A 17,013-nucleotide genomic window follows, 5' to 3' on the forward strand; every position below is an offset into this window, starting at 1 on the left:
ATCAGTGGGAAATAAGCTTGTGAAATGGCTACAGCGGACCAATTTCAAAACCCCCTTGAGAGTGGTCTCCCCAGCCCACCCCTCCACAGATGGCAAGCTCACTCGGGTTGCCAGCCTAAGGACACTGAACCCACACAAGTGCATGACGAGTTCAATAATGTATACCGTGACAGGCAATGTTATAAACCAGCTCATATGAATTTTGTATAGCTTTCTTCACAGTTAGATAGCTTTATGAAACGCTAGCTAAGTTAGCCTAAGCCAAAACTTATTTAAAAAAAAAAAAAAGCCCAATGCTCTGAATACACACCCTAGAGTTGTGGTTACTACTTTGCAGATCACAGTAATATACTGCCTAGTATAGCAGACAACATATAAGTCAGTAAACACTGGAAATAAAACAACTAAATAGCTAATGCTAGCTAGCTGCTAGAAATGGCCATAAATAAAGTTACTATTACTCATTTTGGTCGTAAGTAATCGCTCAACCTTCACTGAACAAAAACATAAAGGCAACACTTTTGTGTTTTTTTCCATATGCTGGGCTCAAAGATCTAAGACTTTCTATGTGCACAAAATATTTTTTTTTCTCTTAAATTTTGTTCACAATTGGGTCTAAATCTGTGTTGGTGAGCACTTCTCCTTTGCTGAGGTAAACCATCCACCAGTCACAGGTGTGGCATATCACAACGTTGAATAGACACAGTGAATTATACACAATAAAAGGCCACTCTAAAATGTGCAGTTTTACTGCACATTTATGTGTCAGTAGCTGGTGTTGCCACTGTTGCCTCTCGCAGTGCAACACATCTTCGCATAGAGTTCAGGTTCAGAGATCAGGTTGTTAATTGTGTCCTGTGGAATGTTGGTTCACTCCAACTTGCTAGATATTGGCAGGAACTGGAACCTGCTGTTGTATTCAGCTTTCTGGAACTGGGTACAGATTCTTGCAACATAGGGTCGTGCATTATCATGCTGCAACATGAGGTTATGGTCATGGATGAATAGCACAACAATTGGTTTCAGTATCTTGTCAAGTGCATTTCTGTGCATTAAAAATTCCATCCAAAAAATGCAGCTTTGTTTGTTGTCTATAACTTAGAGATTCATCCGTGAATAGAACACCTTTCCATTGTGCCAGACACCACCGAAAGTGAGCATTTGTCCACTTACATCAGTTATGACGATCTGCAGTCAAGTGGAGCCCCAGATAAGGACGATGAGCATGCAAATAAGCTCTTTCCCCTCATCACTCAGACATACTAGGGTGATGTCTATCAGCACAAGGCGTCTGTGAGCTGATGTATCAGAACCGAGTTGCTGCGCTTTCCTTTGAGCGTGCTGTGATGCCACTTGACAATGCTGCATCAGCAGCAGTTCAAAAAGAGACGGTGGCTGACTTTACGTGTGTTGTCGGAGGCATGTGCTAGTCTACACCCTCCTTGAGCACTTTTTCACCAAAAAAAGTGAACAACGTTTCTAGTTCCAGAACCCACTTTTGTTGTTGGAATAAGATGAACGGTTCAAAATTAGGTTCCACATTGGTGGAAAAGCACTACTTGTGTCGTGGCATCACTTGTAATGGGGGATATACAGCTGAGTAGTTGGCCTAGCTAAATTAAGAGGAAATCAGAAATAAAATTATATAAAAAAAGATACCACCTCACAACATATAGAGGTGTGGGCATTCCCAAGCAGTGCCCTGAGGAAGTAATTCATGGCCAGTTTACATACTCTTATCCAATGACCTTTTTCATGTCTGTGTAAGTTAACATACTGGTAGCATTTATTTTAAAACGTACTGCAACCTTGTCATGATTTATTCTGTTATGACTGTTCTTGACCTGTGGACTGTTAAGATATCTTATATTTTAAGAACCTCTAAATCAGTGTTTAATCCTGGTCCTGGAACATTTTAGAGGATTGCCTTTTTTGAATCACCAACTACACCTCTGAAAGGCCTTGTTAATGAGCTAATTAGTTGAATCAGGTGTGCTGGGAGAAGCTCATACAAGGGAAAGCCATACATTTGCAGGGCAGGTGGGCACCAGTACCAGGATTTAAGAACCCTGCTCTTAATAAATTATTTTAACCTTGTTGGTGTACTGCACTGCTTTTACAAGCCAGATTTGATAGCCAAACTCTGACCCCATTCAGTTTCAATTGCACAAATGTGTTGTTTATTCTACATCATGTGACATCTCAATTAAACTGCTTGTCCAATCAAATGCAACAAACACGTGATGTCACCTGTGAGCCACACAACAGGTTCAAAAGAACATCAATCTACTTAGGGGTGGAGCAAAAGCCTAAAAAGGTATAAATCCTCTGTGGCAGGAAGCTTATTGTATGTCTGGGATATTCAAGTAGGTAGCAATGGAGTTTATGCAAGTTAATCTTGTAACAGCGCTGCTTGTTGCATTTGGGTTCTCAGAGGCACAAAGGCCGAAGTTGTTGGAAACACCAGATTTATCAAGGTTACAACCTCTACAGGCACTGCAACCTTTGTGGTCAGGAGGTGCAAGAGGGCTTTCTCCAGGCTCACAAGGAGCTGTACCTTGGAGACCTGCGCCTGCGCAACCACAGCTTGGACCACAGCCTCCTGGCCAAACAGCGCAACAGTGGGATCCTTCAACTGTTCAGTTTCGCCAAGCTTTACAAGGTCCGGTAAAGAAGGTAACTTGGCGTTTTCCACAAGTACTCTTGCCAACAAGGCAGCCACCAGTTCCTTTCGAGATGCGGCAACCTGCCCCTGTCAACTCGGTAGCAGCAGCATGTGGTGAACATTCTATATATGTGGAAGTGAGGAGAGACCTGTTTGGAACTGGAGAACTAATTTCTCCATTGGACATCACACTGGGAGGTTGTGCTGTTAGTGGGGAGGATGCTGCAGCTCAAGTTCTTATGTTTGAATCTGAGCTACAGGCCTGCCACAGTGCCTTGAGGGTAAGCCACTGGCTACTTTGAAGCTGAAGACAAGGGGTATCAAACCTGTCCATGTTGGGTGGGTGTGCTGACATAGAAAAGCTCCATGTGTCTAGTTGTTTAAAGCCTGCAGTCACACTGGCCCAATATGGACACGTTTGACACCTCTGCTCCATCCAGACTAACAATTTGACTTCTCTCCCTCTCTAGATGACTGAAGATGAACTGGTCTACTCTTTTTCCCTGCTTTATGCACCAAACACCATCGCTCCTGATTCTCCTATTGTCCGAAGTAATAGGGCTGTTATTCGCCTTGAGTGTCACTACCCAAGGTACCATTTGGCTCAACTGTTTCCACTGGCCTGGAAACCAGTCCAAGATTATGACCTTGATTTCTATCTCTTAAAACCAGGATCCACAATGTGAGCAGCAATGCCTTGCTGCCAGCTTGGATACCATATGCTTCTACTCAAGTTGCAGAGGAGCGTCTCTTGTTCTCTCTGAGACTCATGATTGGTTTGTATCATGTTTGGACTCTAGACCCTAGAATCTGAGTTCTGTGCCCTTGACATTTTTTTTAATGAGCTTTTCCTTCCAGATGACTGGGCCTCTGAGAGGCCATCCAACCAGTACTTCCTGGGTGAGTTCATAAATATAGAGGCGTCTGTAATGCAGTTCAACCATGTGCTCCTACGTGTGCACGTGGACAGCTGTGTGGCCACTGCAGTCCCCGATGTCAATGCGGTCCCCAGATATTCTTTCATCGACAACTATGGGTAAGTATTTTACATGTAATCTGAAATGGGTAGCCTAAGCCAGTTACCAGTAGTTTCAAACCATTGTTGCTCCTATGACTGATGTAAAGGTACTTTTAAGAAAAACTGAGGTATCAGTTGAGTTTCTCAACAATCATCTAGCACCATGTGTGGTAATTTACACTTAATAGCTGGATCTGATCAAAGTCTGATCGTTCTCCCCACAAATAAACCTTGTTGCCCTGTTTTTGTCCATGCCAGAGTGACTACCTCATTCACACCTGTCCAAACAAACTGCATCAAGGGTGACAACAAATCAGAGTTTGATGTAACCAGACTAAACTGCATGTGTTAAGACCCTTAATCTTTGCATTTCCTTAAATGCAACCTATCAACTAATGCCTTACTATTGAATATCGTTCAGGTGCCTGCTTGATGCTAAGGTTACAGGCTCAAAGTCTCACTTCATGCCACAAAGTCAAGCAGACAAGCTACAGTTTCAGCTTGAGGCTTTTAGGTTCCAGGAAGAAACCAGTGGCTTGGTAAGTCTTAACTCTTAAAAGGGATGTGGTTGGCTGGCTTAACTTTACTTGACTTTATCTCTTGTTCCCAGATCTACCTCACATGCTTTATGAAGGCAAATGCTGCAGCTTCCTCCCCTGCTGATGCTGAGCACAAAGCTTGCTCCTTCCCTGGCAATAGGTATGTAGCTGTGACTCTGAAGCACAAAGCTTTTGATGGTCAACTTCTAAAGCACTACTGTTTCTTTACAGGTGGGTAGCAGCATACGGTGACAACCAGGTCTGTAGCTGTTGCGACACGAGGTGCTCAGTCAGGAAGGGACGGGATTTGTCAAACGAAGGTATGACTGTTGGAGTTATCATGACCCTGTGAAGGGCTTCCTGTCTTGTGGTAGCTGTTCATAATGTCTTGATGCTTTAAAACATGTTTTCTTCCCCTCTGCAGGACTACACCTAGAAAGAGAAGTAACCCTTGGTCCAATAATGGTTAAGGACAGTGACTGGGACAGTGCATCTGAGGACTCAAAATAAACTGACTTGATCGAACTGCTTGTGTGCTTGCATTACTCTGTGAAAGAGTTGATCTCCACTAAAGCTGATTGACAACTAATTTGCATTAGACTTAACATGTATCTGGGCAACAACCAGTCAACTCCTGGTTGTAGGATGTTTGGTTCGATCAAGATCAGATTTTTTCACAGCAACCAGTTTGTCTGTTAGTCTTGAAAGATTAGCTAAAATAAGGCATGTTACTTTAGATAAGACACCAGAATCAGGGGTAAAATGAGTTTAGAAGAGATTGTGCCTGCCCACACTTGTGGGTGTTCTGTTGAACAGGGCAAGGATTAGCAGGAGAACTCAGTAATATGACTCTGGCAATAGAATGGCGAACCAATTTTGGTAGTTACTTATAAGGTGGCTAGTAGAACAGAACTCATTTTATTGGACTTGTGAGTAAATTATAAAGCTCCAATAAGGGAAGTTCTAAATATCAAATAGCTTTATCTATGGTTTACTTTTGCTGGATTCTGCTTTGACCAGGTTTCAATTTGTAACTGTGCTTACAGACCCTACCTAGCTATTTTGTTTGGTGTGTAGCTAAGCTATGCTAAGCTCTTCTTAAAGAAGGGAATTGGTGTGACCAAGCCAAGCTTTTCCTTTAGAACTGTGTACAGGTTGTTGGTACTAATTAGGTAGCTTGCATGTCCCTGATTTGGTCTTCAAAGTGGTGATAGCTACACTAGTGCATCTCAAAGAAATATCATGAAAAACTTACTTTATTTTAGAAATTTAATTAAAAATAGTGCTTTTGTTTGAAGTGTTTTTCTTTTATGATTATGGCTTACAGCCAAGGAAAACCCAAAAATCAATATTCAAAACTTGGAATATATAAGACCAATTGGTCCTTTTGGCAGCGTGCTGTAAGATTTTATGGGAACTTGATATAACACATTGGAGCAACTCCAGCAGATGACCTGTGTCTCCAAACAATCATTGATTGTGGACACTAGTCCTCAAGCAGCTTGGACCGTGTCTCTACTCTTCTTCCAGACGCTGGTCTCCTGATTTCCAAATGAAATGCAAAATTTACTGATGGTCAGGCTTCACACACTATGGGGATCACCTGTTTTAACTCTTAATCATTCTGCTTGGAAGTCCAAAAGAGCATAGTTTGCCATGCTTTCTCAAGGAGGGTAGATGGCACTTTCATGTGAATAAAACAACATTCGGATAAATCTTTAAAACTACACTTTAATTTGTTTTTGTTTAGACACACTTACACATATTAGATGTGGGATAGTTTCTATTATAGAACTGAAACATCTAGAACTATCCATTAACTAAATTCAGTATGAGGAACAGTGCAGTACACACTGTTCTGAGTGGTTCAAATCAGCTGATCAACCACAATATTGCATAGGTTCCTTATATGCTCTGTCCTTCCAACCTATGTATTTCACAAGGTCTAACCAGCTTTACTCTTTTCAGCAATTTGTGCTTCAGTAGCTCTACTGTGAGATTTGATCAGACAGACTTCCTATTCACATGCACACTGAGCCTTGTAGTACCTACAGCTTGAATATAATGGTACAAATCAAACTGAATCATTTATAGAAGATAAGGAATCATTTGTAGTAGCTACTGATTGTACATGAACTGAATCATTTCTAGGAGATAATGAATCATTTGTCGTAGGTACTGATTGCATATAGAAATACAAAATTAATCTGAATCATTTATAGTAGATAAGGAATCATTTGAAGTTGCTACTCATGTATATAGTAATAAAAAATCAAACTGAATCATTTGAAGCAGAGTTGGAATCATTTGTAGTTAATACACAATAACTTATAGTAGATACTGAATCACTTAAATAGTTATAGAATCATTTATAGTGCATATAGAATCATTTGTAGTAGACACAGCAGAAATAGTTCTAATGTTATGACTGACTGGTGTAAATACAGTACCGATATATAGCAAGTAAGTACTTGAACTGTCAGTTTCTAAATTTATAGAAAGTGATGAACCACCTACACCTCCTCAGGTGTAGTACTTGTGAACTTCCAGAAGATGGCGTGTTCCTTTCACTCCAGTGTTCATCTACTTCATTGTTTTCTCTGAATGGACCCTTCAAACATCTGTTTCCAATGAGGCAAGGGGTTACCACAGTTTTAGACTGTTTATGGAGGTCAGGAACTAATGGAGACCGCCCCAGGCACTTCTTTCCATCTCCATTATTTCTCCTTATTTTGTCTTGTTGGAGTTCTTGCTCTTACCTGTTTTTTCTTGTTGGTGCATTCTCTCAGTTCTCGCCTGGAGGCTGGCTGGCTGACTGTTCCTTCCAACTGTACTTCCAAGATTGATTTACTCTTGTTAATTAGTCATTTCTCTGTCTGAAATGTAAAAAATACTGCCTAGTCTGACAGAATTTGTAGGCAGCCAGTCATAATTTCTAAATAAAGGTTTACTAATCTAGCCTTCTATTTTATTGTGAAAATGCTAATGGCTGATGACAAACACAGATAAACACTTAGCTTAGATAAACATAAAGCTGTGAGCCGTCCATACAGTCCATACAACATGATTAATCTTTTCAATCAAAACAGTATTTTGGGATTAATAATGATTAAGGCCCAATCTCATTTCTAATTTGCACCCTGTACCGTATTTTTCGCATTATAAGGCACACTTAAAATCCTTAAAATTTTCCAAAAATTGGCAGTGCGCCTTTTAATCCGGTGCACCTTATGTATGAATTTTACCAGTCAGGTATTAAGGAGCAGTAAAGCCACTCCGCTGAAGTTCACTGTTATAAGGGTAAGTTTCAGTTAAGTTTAAGAGGCTGGAGCAGTATTAGCATTAGCCGCTAACCACAGCGCTAGCTCTTTCGTCATTCAGAGGTGAGTATATCGGACTGTAGCCTGCATGTTTGCCATGTTAAAACCAGCTATGTGGCACAAACTGTTAGCTGATAGTGCCCTGGCTTATCGGAACACTCAGGGTTCCTCAGTCTAGCGCCAACCATGGCTAGCGCTGCTGGTAACCGTGCTAAAATAATGGACGTTTCCTGTAAATAAACAGAAGCACTTTGCTCACCCAAGTAAACATTTTTCCGGAGAGAAATCTGTGTAGATTAACATCCAGCACTCGTTTTGCTTTGCTGAATTAGGAGATAAATAAAGTTAGACCAGAAAATAGACGTTCATTGATAGTGTGCCTTTTAATATGGTGCGTCTTATAGTTCGTAAAATACGGTAAATGTTCCCTCTAAGAATTGGCGCCTGATTCAGATATAACTATAGCAGTTGAGTGCTAAAGTTTAGCAACCTAGCTGCTTGTTTACTAGTTAACTTTAGGGCTTTGTATGTCTTTAAAAGGGGGCAGGTCTTTAATTCCTCTGTGACTGGAAGCTGAAATTAGCTTTAATTCCCTTTCATTTAGTTTTGTTTTTCCATTTCACCTTAATTGCTGCAGCTTCTGCCACATGTTGCACCATTTAAGGTTTGAACAGGAAAGTTAGCTTGCTAGCTAACTACTGAGACAAACTAATAGCATTTCTTTATACTTGTTATAAAGAAAAAAGCCATAAATCATTGAAACTACACATTCATTTATAGTAATATATCTACTTGTTACTGTAATTTTTAACAAGGAAAATACTGAAATTTGTGGGTTTCTTTGGTCGCTTGTGCCGCCATCTTAGCCCTCTGTTTTCAGTGTGCCTTGTGCCTAAATAAAAAGTAATTTACATTCACTCGGCAGCAATGACACAGTGTTTACATTGCTAGTTGGATAAAACAGCAAATACACAACCAAGCTTTGTAAAAAGAGAATTATGTGAAAAAACTTGGGCCAAATTATTATTATATTATTATTTGAGTTATAAATACATTAATTAAAGTTTCCAGAAGACATGAACAACCCCTTTGCTTTGGATACAGGGCCTTTAATCACTACAATGCTGTCTAAGTGAGACAGTGTGAGCAACAAGGGATCAAGTCAGCATTCTTATGTTTCAGAAACACATACATTTGTGTGTCTCTCTGAAGGTTTGAAGACACATGCTAATCAGCATTGCTTTTTTTTTAAATCAAGTGTATTAACAGGGATTTTGTCCCTCATTGGCCTTAAAATAGGCAGTGGAACACTGCTGTTAATATTTTATTGCATTAAGCCACCTGATCTGGGTACAGCTTTACATTCACATTGTACAAACTGGACACATTTTAAGACATATTGTATGTTTAGGCTGCAGTGCAAAAATATCCAAGCTGCACAACACTGAGGACCTCTGCAAATTGTTCTTTTGGCACATGGTAGAGCTGTCAGCTGTGAAGGTCTTAAACACGTGCCAAGGGTTATTTGGCTTAGAAAGTAGAAAATGGCCTTGCGGTTTACTTTGCTATTAGAAACTTTGCACTCTATTGGGGATTTTCTCTGCAGGAAAAAATAGCTTGGTCTGCCTCTAAAGTACTGTCTGGCAAGTGGACAGGAGCTGGACTTGGGACTAGAGAGCCTTCTGAGTGAATGTACTGATTCTGGGCTTTTAACTATAATGTTTAACTGAGTAGTGATGACTGTAAAAGGGAAATTGTATTGAAGTCAGTATTTTGGTGTTAAATAGAGTAAGATTAATACTATTTTGAAATGTATTCATGGTGGAAGGATGCCTACTGTATATGCCTACTGTATAAGGAGAAACACAAGTCTATGTAAAGAAAAAACTTTTATATAGTACATTAAATTAAGATACGGATTAAGTTATAATAATTATGGAATTATTTATTGTAGATACTGATTATAGTAGACAAGGAATCATTTATGGTAGATAGGCAATCATTTTTAGTACATATGGAATAATTTGTAGTTATAATGGAATAATTTATAGCAGACACAAAATAATTTATAGTAGATAGGGAATTATTTGTAGTAGATAGGGAATCATTTGTAGTACATATGGAATAATTTGTAGTAGATAGGGAATGATTTATAGTAAATACGGAATCATTATTAGTAGATAAGGAATCACTTGTAGTAGATATGGAATCATTTATAGTAGAAAATATATAGTTTATAGTAGATAGGGAATAATCTATAGTAAATATGGAATCATTATTAGTAGCTAGGAAATCATTTAAAGTACATTGAAAATCATTTATAGTAGTTATGAAATCATTTGTAGTAAACGTGAAATCATTTGTAGTGGATATTAAATAATTTATAGTGGATATGGAATCATTTATCGTAGATATTGAATCATTTATAGTTGACATGTAATAATTTATAGTAGATAGGGAATCGTCTGTAATAGTATAATATAATATATTATTAGTATAATATAGTATAATATATAGTATAATATATAATTGTATAATTTAATAGAATAGAATAATTTGAATAATCTGTAGATTAGAATTATTTATAGGAGGGACTATAGTCTTGTACTGTAGTATAAATTAATTTGTAAGTGATATGGAATTACTTGTATCCTGAATAATAGGCTTCAAGATGACAATTCATTTAATCAGTGTTGACATATCTCCAATATGTCTGTTGGTTCGTTTTAAAAGAAGAATATCACATATTATCCTTAGCTAATTTGATGTAATGTGATATTATTAATTAGATCAATAACAGTAAAACGATCATTTTTAAAAAATATTTTCTTTAATATTCACGATTAGGTTAAATTAGGCCGGACTCTCTTCTGCTTTTTCAGTTACTTTGCCCCCAGTGACCACACGGTAGGGGTGGGTGGGTTTAGCGCTGGAACGAATGGGAGGGGTTTATCGCTTTAACCTATCACGTTCAGCGTTTATTTTCCACCGCTATTCCGGAAGCCCCCGCCCCTTTCAGGCTGCGATTGGCTTGTTCTTCATCATTCCCTCCAGGAGGCGGCCTGCTTTCCCCGCTCTGTGAACGTCTGGTGAGTGTGGGAGACTAGCCAATCGTAGCGCGGGACACGGAATCTCTCTAGCCAATCACAGAGCAGAAGGGGGCGGGATATTTCTGAATGCGGGTGCTTTTAAAAAGACCCTCACGCCGCCACCCGGCTGAATAAAAGAGACTGGAAAAAAACTCAACATCATTAGCGAGCGGCTCGTCGGTTTTAACTGAGCGCTGAAAGCGGCTGCATAGAGGTGCAAAAGGAAGAAGCTTAGCAGCAGCTGAACTGCAGCGCTTTGTCTGTTCTGGTTTTATTGCAGCGGTAAAAGAGCGGTACACATACACAGATGGTGAGTGTCTCTTGGAAAGCGTTTCTCTCTCGTTTGGAGCGTTAAACCCCCCTCCATGCACCTCTATTGTGATGTGGTTGTGCTAACAAGCTAACCAGAGCTGCCTCTGCTGCTGCCTCTGTTTTGATGCAGGTTTTGGGTCACAGATAATATATGTGCAGTCTGGGAAATCAGGGAGTTGCATGGAAATGCTTTAAAACGTTCATTTGCATTGCAGCTCGAGGTTTAGCAACTTAAACCCTTCTTCTGAAATGTAGTGTGGATGTTTATTTGTTTTTGTGGTTTATTTGAGTTGGGTCCTAAATTAAAGTGCATATTTTTAAAACAATGAATAGGAAAGCATGGGAAAGCTTAAGATGTTTCTGCAGCAGGTCTGGCTCTCAGGTTGTGCTCCAAAGCCTTTGGAAACCTTCCTAGCTATAAAGTTGATTTGGGTTGGGAGGAGGCTGAATTAACTAGATTAAGACTGGATTAAGATTTGTCAAATTGCTACTGATCAACTAATTTGTTTTTCCTGTGTTTTAAAAGCTTATAACTCAAGTTTTTTAGGAAGTGGCAGCTTGGCTGTGTTATGTGAGGCTGCTGCAGTAGGCCAGTCCAGGCTCTGTGTAGGTGTTTTCAGTTAGTGAGCTAGTTGGAAAGTAACGGTGTGTGTTTTTGTTTTTGTTAAGTGTTTTTTTTTTTTTTTTTGCACAAGTACAGCATCTCTGTTGATGCTGTTTACCTAATCATTTTGTTTAACATTTGCACAGAAAGGCTGCAGAATTGGAGATCCTTCAGCTGTGCTGAAGTGATGCACTGAAATGATGCTTATACTGCCTGGCCTCTCAACTTTATAGCTAGCAAGGTTCTCAAAGGCTTTGAAGCACAACTGAAATCATGTTCTAGCTGTAAGCCAGACCTGCTGGAGAAACATCTCACAGCTTGGGTCTAAAGAAAGCAGTGAAGCATTCCCATGCTTTCCTGTTCATTGTTTAAAAAAATATATGCACTTTAATTAGGACCTAACTCTGTTTTTAGTTAGTGAGCTAGTTGGAAAGTAAATATGGGTGTTTTTTCATTGTTGTTAAATGTGTTTAGGTCTTTTCTTTGCTTATTTTTGCACAACGTATCTGTTGATGCCATTTACCTGATAGTTTTGTTTAACGTTGCACGGAAAGGCTGCAGGATTAGAGATCCTTCAGCGGTGTTAAAGTGATGCACTGAAACTGTGCCATTCATTAATGAGCCTTATATTCAGCTCAGCATGATTTTCACTTAACTTTCACAAACTGCTGATGTGTTAAAGAGGGATCCCCCTATGGTGAGATGTAAAAGGGGTGTTTTTTTCACTGAGAAATGGTGCATAGTAGAGGAACTTGCTGACTGATTTGTTTAGGGTTGTAGTGTTAAAGGAATCCTGGGGTCTACAATAGACATGTAGTATTTTTATTACTATATAAAACCGCTAGTGAGCACAAGCTGTTTAAGTGCAAACACTACAAATGTTCATTCTGTGATAAAACATTTTTTTATTAGCCCTAACCGTGACTTTTTTTTCTTTTTTTTTTTTTAAAGAATAGAAAACAACTGCTAAAGAATGTAGTACAAATTAAGGGTGGGTGATTTGGCTCTAAAATAATATCATGATATTTCAGGGTATTTTTGCGATAACGATATACTTGGTGATATAGGAAAACTAAAATAATGTATTAATTTCACGAATACAGTATAGTATAACACTATAATCATAATGTGGCAAAATAAATAATATAGCATAAAATAATATAATGCAGCAAAAAATTGAAGAATATTTAGTGCATGCATATAAACTGCAAACTAAAACAATTATACCATAAATACAACTAAAGCTTCACAGTAAATAATAGACTACTTTTAAGACAGAACAGCCCTATTATCACGATATGGATTATTAATATCATGATATTTCTGTGTCACAATATATTGTATACGATATAATATTGCCCACCCCTAGTACAAATATGGTACTAAAGACAAAGTATCCTGGAGGATACAGCCCTATTAAAAGAGTGGTATCAATGTATTGGCAGTTTTGATACAGGTACATTTAAAAAAATTAGATTATCAGTGAAAAATTACTTGATTTCAGTAATTCAGTTCAAAATGCCTCCCTCTGCTGACAGCGTTTATGGAGATACGGACAGATTTCATTTTCTAGCAGGACTTGGCACACTGCCCACACTGCCAGAAGAACCAGTTGATCTTATAATATTCAACATTTCTGAGACACTGATTTTTGGGGTTTTATTGGGTGTAAGCAATAATCATGTACAGTAAAATAAATGCTTAAAATGTATATGTTTTAATACATCTATATAATGAGTTTTGAACTGAATTACGAAAATAAACTTTTCAATGATATTCAATTGTTTTGACATGCACTTGTAGGTCTTCTACATATAATATGTAATGTTTATGATTGTAAAAGGTCAGAGGAAGACTCTTTGAAACAAACCAAGACTTGAAAGGGGAACCCACCAGCCTTAGAGACAGATGCATTGTTTGAAATGGATTTGTTTGTTTTGTGCGAAAGTACGGAGTATTAATGATCTTTAACTACATTTTCCTACCTGCGTAACATGATTTAAATGCATGTCGCCCTAGATCAGAGCATCAGCCAAATTACTTAAATGAGTGACAGTGTATAGCACAACAGAAGTATGTGGAAAACAAGTTCAGTTTCAATAAAGACATGGATTGAAAAGTAGAATAATGTTGAGGTTAAAGTAAGGTTCAAATAATGGAAACTATGACTAATGTGATAGTGTTCTTATGGAATGGAATGGAAGTTAGTTCATGTAGACTCATATTACAGTTCAGTATTATAATTCGGGTTTAAAAAAACCCAATATGGAACAGTTATGTTCCCTGTCTAAAGGTACCAAAGAGGGAACCATTTTAAATGTGATTTAAATATTTTGTAGATTGTTTTACTTGATATCTTTTTTCAGTCTCTGTTCTGATTGGCTGCACTATATTCATCAGTCAAATACTGAAAATCAATTTTCCTTCCAATTTTCCTATCCATTTAGCTGCTGCTCAGCTGTATAGCCCCCTCATCACTGGTGATTGCGCGACTAACATCTGACACATGTGAAGTCTTTTTCACTGCTGCTGATGCAGCATTGCAGAGTAGTATCACAGCGTGCTTGGAGGAAAGCGCAGTGACTTGGGTTCCGCTACATCTGCTCACAGGGTCCTTGTGCTGACTGACATCACCCTTTGGCGTGATGAGGGGAAAGAGTGCCATCGACCCACACAGAGAGAGAGCAAAGCTAATTGTGCTCTCATAGGGCTCTAGCAGCTGATTGCAAGCTGCGTGACCAGGATTCAAATATCCCAATCATAGTGGCAGCGCTTTAAAACGCCTGACCACTTTTTTATTCTTTTTTTTTTTTTTTAAGAGAAATTACTCTATTCAGTGATTATGGGTCCTTTATATGATGCCAACTAAACAATTTTTTATAACTGTATAGGTTTCCTTCTTGAGGTGAAGCACTTTCTCATTATCGCCCCTAATTTCACATGTTGTAATTTTCTTTATAGCAGTTTTTGCTAGTTTGGAGCTTGTATATAAACCACACCTATGCAGTTTGTTCTACAGATTGCAGCACATCCAGTGTGAATCACTTCTGCATCACTGCTTCTTCGGTGCTGCTATTGTCCCAGCTTTGTCATTGCTTCGTCCTGTAATGAGCCACTTAGGACTAATTGAGTGAAGTTGCTGTTAGTGTGTTTAAAACCCCTTCTGGTGGACCCGTTCTTTTACAGCGAGCGTCGCTAGTCTGTGAAGACGACTGCTTTGTGTGAGTCAGAAATGGCCATCTGGCAGCAGAATGTCTGAACAAACATATGTGCTCTGAGAGCTCTAAATTGGCTCCTTTGGGCCGCCATCAGCACCACCATCAGCACCTGTAAAACATCGTTGCCAAACACTGGACCGAGAGAGTGTTTTGTGTGGCTTTCTATACAAACAGCTACAGTAGTTCTGTCCCAGTAGTGGCTGCTGAATTGTCCTGAACTCTCTTCTATCTGTTCTCTTCAGCTTCCAGGTGGTTTAGCCCATTTTATGGGCTTGTGGTTCAGGCTAAGCATTGTGTAGAAACTTTCAGTAGCTTTTAATAATGCCTAACTGTGTTTTTCCTCTAAGATCCACTTAGGTTTTCTCTTATTCTTCTCAGTATAGTTGCTGCAGGCCCACACAGTTCTGGGATAGTAATGTTTCCTGAGGTAATTTAGCATTAGCATTTGTTTGTTTACCTAAAGACTAGCTGCCTTTCTCTGTGTAAATCTCATTAAAAACAGTGTTTTGCTGTGACTTTCTCCATTCTTGTTTTGACTTTACCGTATTTTTTGCACTATTAGGCACACCTAAAATACTTTAATTATATTAAAAATCGACGGTGCGCCTTATGTATGAATTTCATCAGTCAGTTTGTAAGGAGCAGTAAAGCGACTCTGCTGAAGTGCAGCATTATATCTCAGTTCTATAGTTTTGTTCTCCACCACAGAGACTCCAGGCTGGAGCATTATTAGCAGCAGCTGCTAACTGTGCTAAGCGCTAGCTCTTTTGCCGTTCAGAGGCGATTGTTATTGAACTGTAGGCTGCTGCTCACCCCAGCTAGCAATGCTGGATCAGCATAAGCATTACTGACTAACCAGGCTAAGTGCTAGTTAGTTTTTGTGCTGTTCAGAGGTGAGTATGTCTTACAGTATTAGTATTACCCACTGAGTGCTAGCTCTTTCGCCATTCAGAGGGAGTATATCGAACTGTAGCCTTGCCTTTTACCATGTTAAAACAAACTATGTGGGATGTACTGCAAGCTAATATCGCACTGGGTTACCGGAACACTCAGGGTTCCTCAGTGTAGCGCTGTCTGGCTAGCCTTAATGGAAATCTGGAAATCTACGCTTACTGTAAATAAACACATGCTTTACTCACCCAAGTAAACAGTTTTCAGGAGAGAGATCTGTGTAGATTAACAACCAACACTTGTTCGTCTTAAAAAATTATGAGCCTAATAATCCAGTGCGCTTTATAGTGCGAAAATACAGTAATTAAATGTAGTTCTGTCAAAATACTGTGTGGTGTTCTTATAAGTTTATCAGATCTCAGTCATGATGTGTGTGTGTGTGTGTGCGCGGCTTCTTTAAAAACAGTGGTTTTAAATGTTCGCTAGTTCAACATTGTAGCTACGTCATCAAATATCTCCACTGTATGTATCCATTGTTTCAAAGTAAAAGCCATCTGTGGCTACTTTTACGTTTTGTGCTTGAAATTTTTATGATATTTTATCAAATTCTGAAGCGGCAGCTGCAAAATAAATGTAACTGAAATACAATAAGATATGGATGCAACTGTCTGGATTTTGGGTTTGGTTGAATGTACCTCCTGCTTTTAGATATATTTAATTTAAATGAATTAAATTATTTTAATATATATATTCTTTAAAAGTCAAATGAGAGCTGGATGTTAATCTACACAGATTTCTCTCCTGAAAACTTTGAGTGAGTAAAGTGCTTTTGTTTATTAACAGTAATTGTAGCTTTCCAATATTTTGTGTAAGGGTAAGTTCTCAGTGAAATAAGTGCAGCGCTAGCCAGACGTAAATGCCTCCCCATGGCGCTAGACTGAGGAACCCTGAGTCTTCCAGTAACTAATCGTGATATTAGCTAGCGGTTCATCCCATGTAGTTTGTTTTAACACGGCAAACACACACATTACAGTCCAATATATTTGCCTCTGAATGACAGAAGAGCTAGTGCTGCGCTTAGCGGCTAATGCTGCTGCATTCAGCCTTAGTGCTGGAGGTATACACTGGAAACTCCTCGTGCTTATAACGCTGAACTTCTGTGGAGTGGCTTTACTGCTCCTTAATACCTGACTGGCAGACTTCATACATAAGGTGTACTGAATTATAAGGTGCACTGTCGATTTTTGGGAAAATGAAAGGATTTTAAGTGCTTATAGTCCAAAAAAAAAAATGTATTCCAATGTTAATGGTTGAATCAATTAAAAGGAATTACTCTATTGAAAGTAACATGTAAATG

General features: G+C 38.8%; 2 protein-coding genes across 2 annotated transcripts in view; both read left to right on the top strand.

The window, feature by feature from the left end:
* Window positions 1-2,330: 2,330 nt before the first annotated feature.
* Window positions 2,331-4,747, top strand: zp3e (zona pellucida glycoprotein 3e). The gene is made up of 8 exons (XM_007251107.4): window positions 2,331-2,946; window positions 3,136-3,257; window positions 3,338-3,441; window positions 3,524-3,701; window positions 4,105-4,222; window positions 4,294-4,382; window positions 4,454-4,542; window positions 4,647-4,747. The coding sequence occupies exons 1-8, from the start codon at window positions 2,377-2,379 to the stop codon at window positions 4,730-4,732; spliced, it is 1,356 nt and encodes a 451-aa protein (XP_007251169.2). The 5' UTR covers window positions 2,331-2,376; the 3' UTR covers window positions 4,733-4,747.
* A 6,006-nt stretch (window positions 4,748-10,753) lies between these two features.
* limd2 (LIM domain containing 2) overlaps window positions 10,754-17,013 on the top strand; it is a 35,471-nt gene continuing 29,211 nt past the window's right edge. Inside the window, exon 1 of the mRNA XM_007251108.4 lies at window positions 10,754-10,941. Coding sequence (XP_007251170.1) covers window positions 10,939-10,941 — 3 coding nt within the window. The 5' untranslated portion in view covers window positions 10,754-10,938. The remainder of the gene's footprint in view (window positions 10,942-17,013) is intronic.

Source organism: Astyanax mexicanus, chromosome 19, assembly GCF_023375975.1.
Source record: "Astyanax mexicanus isolate ESR-SI-001 chromosome 19, AstMex3_surface, whole genome shotgun sequence".
Lineage (NCBI taxonomy): Eukaryota > Metazoa > Chordata > Actinopteri > Characiformes > Acestrorhamphidae > Astyanax > Astyanax mexicanus.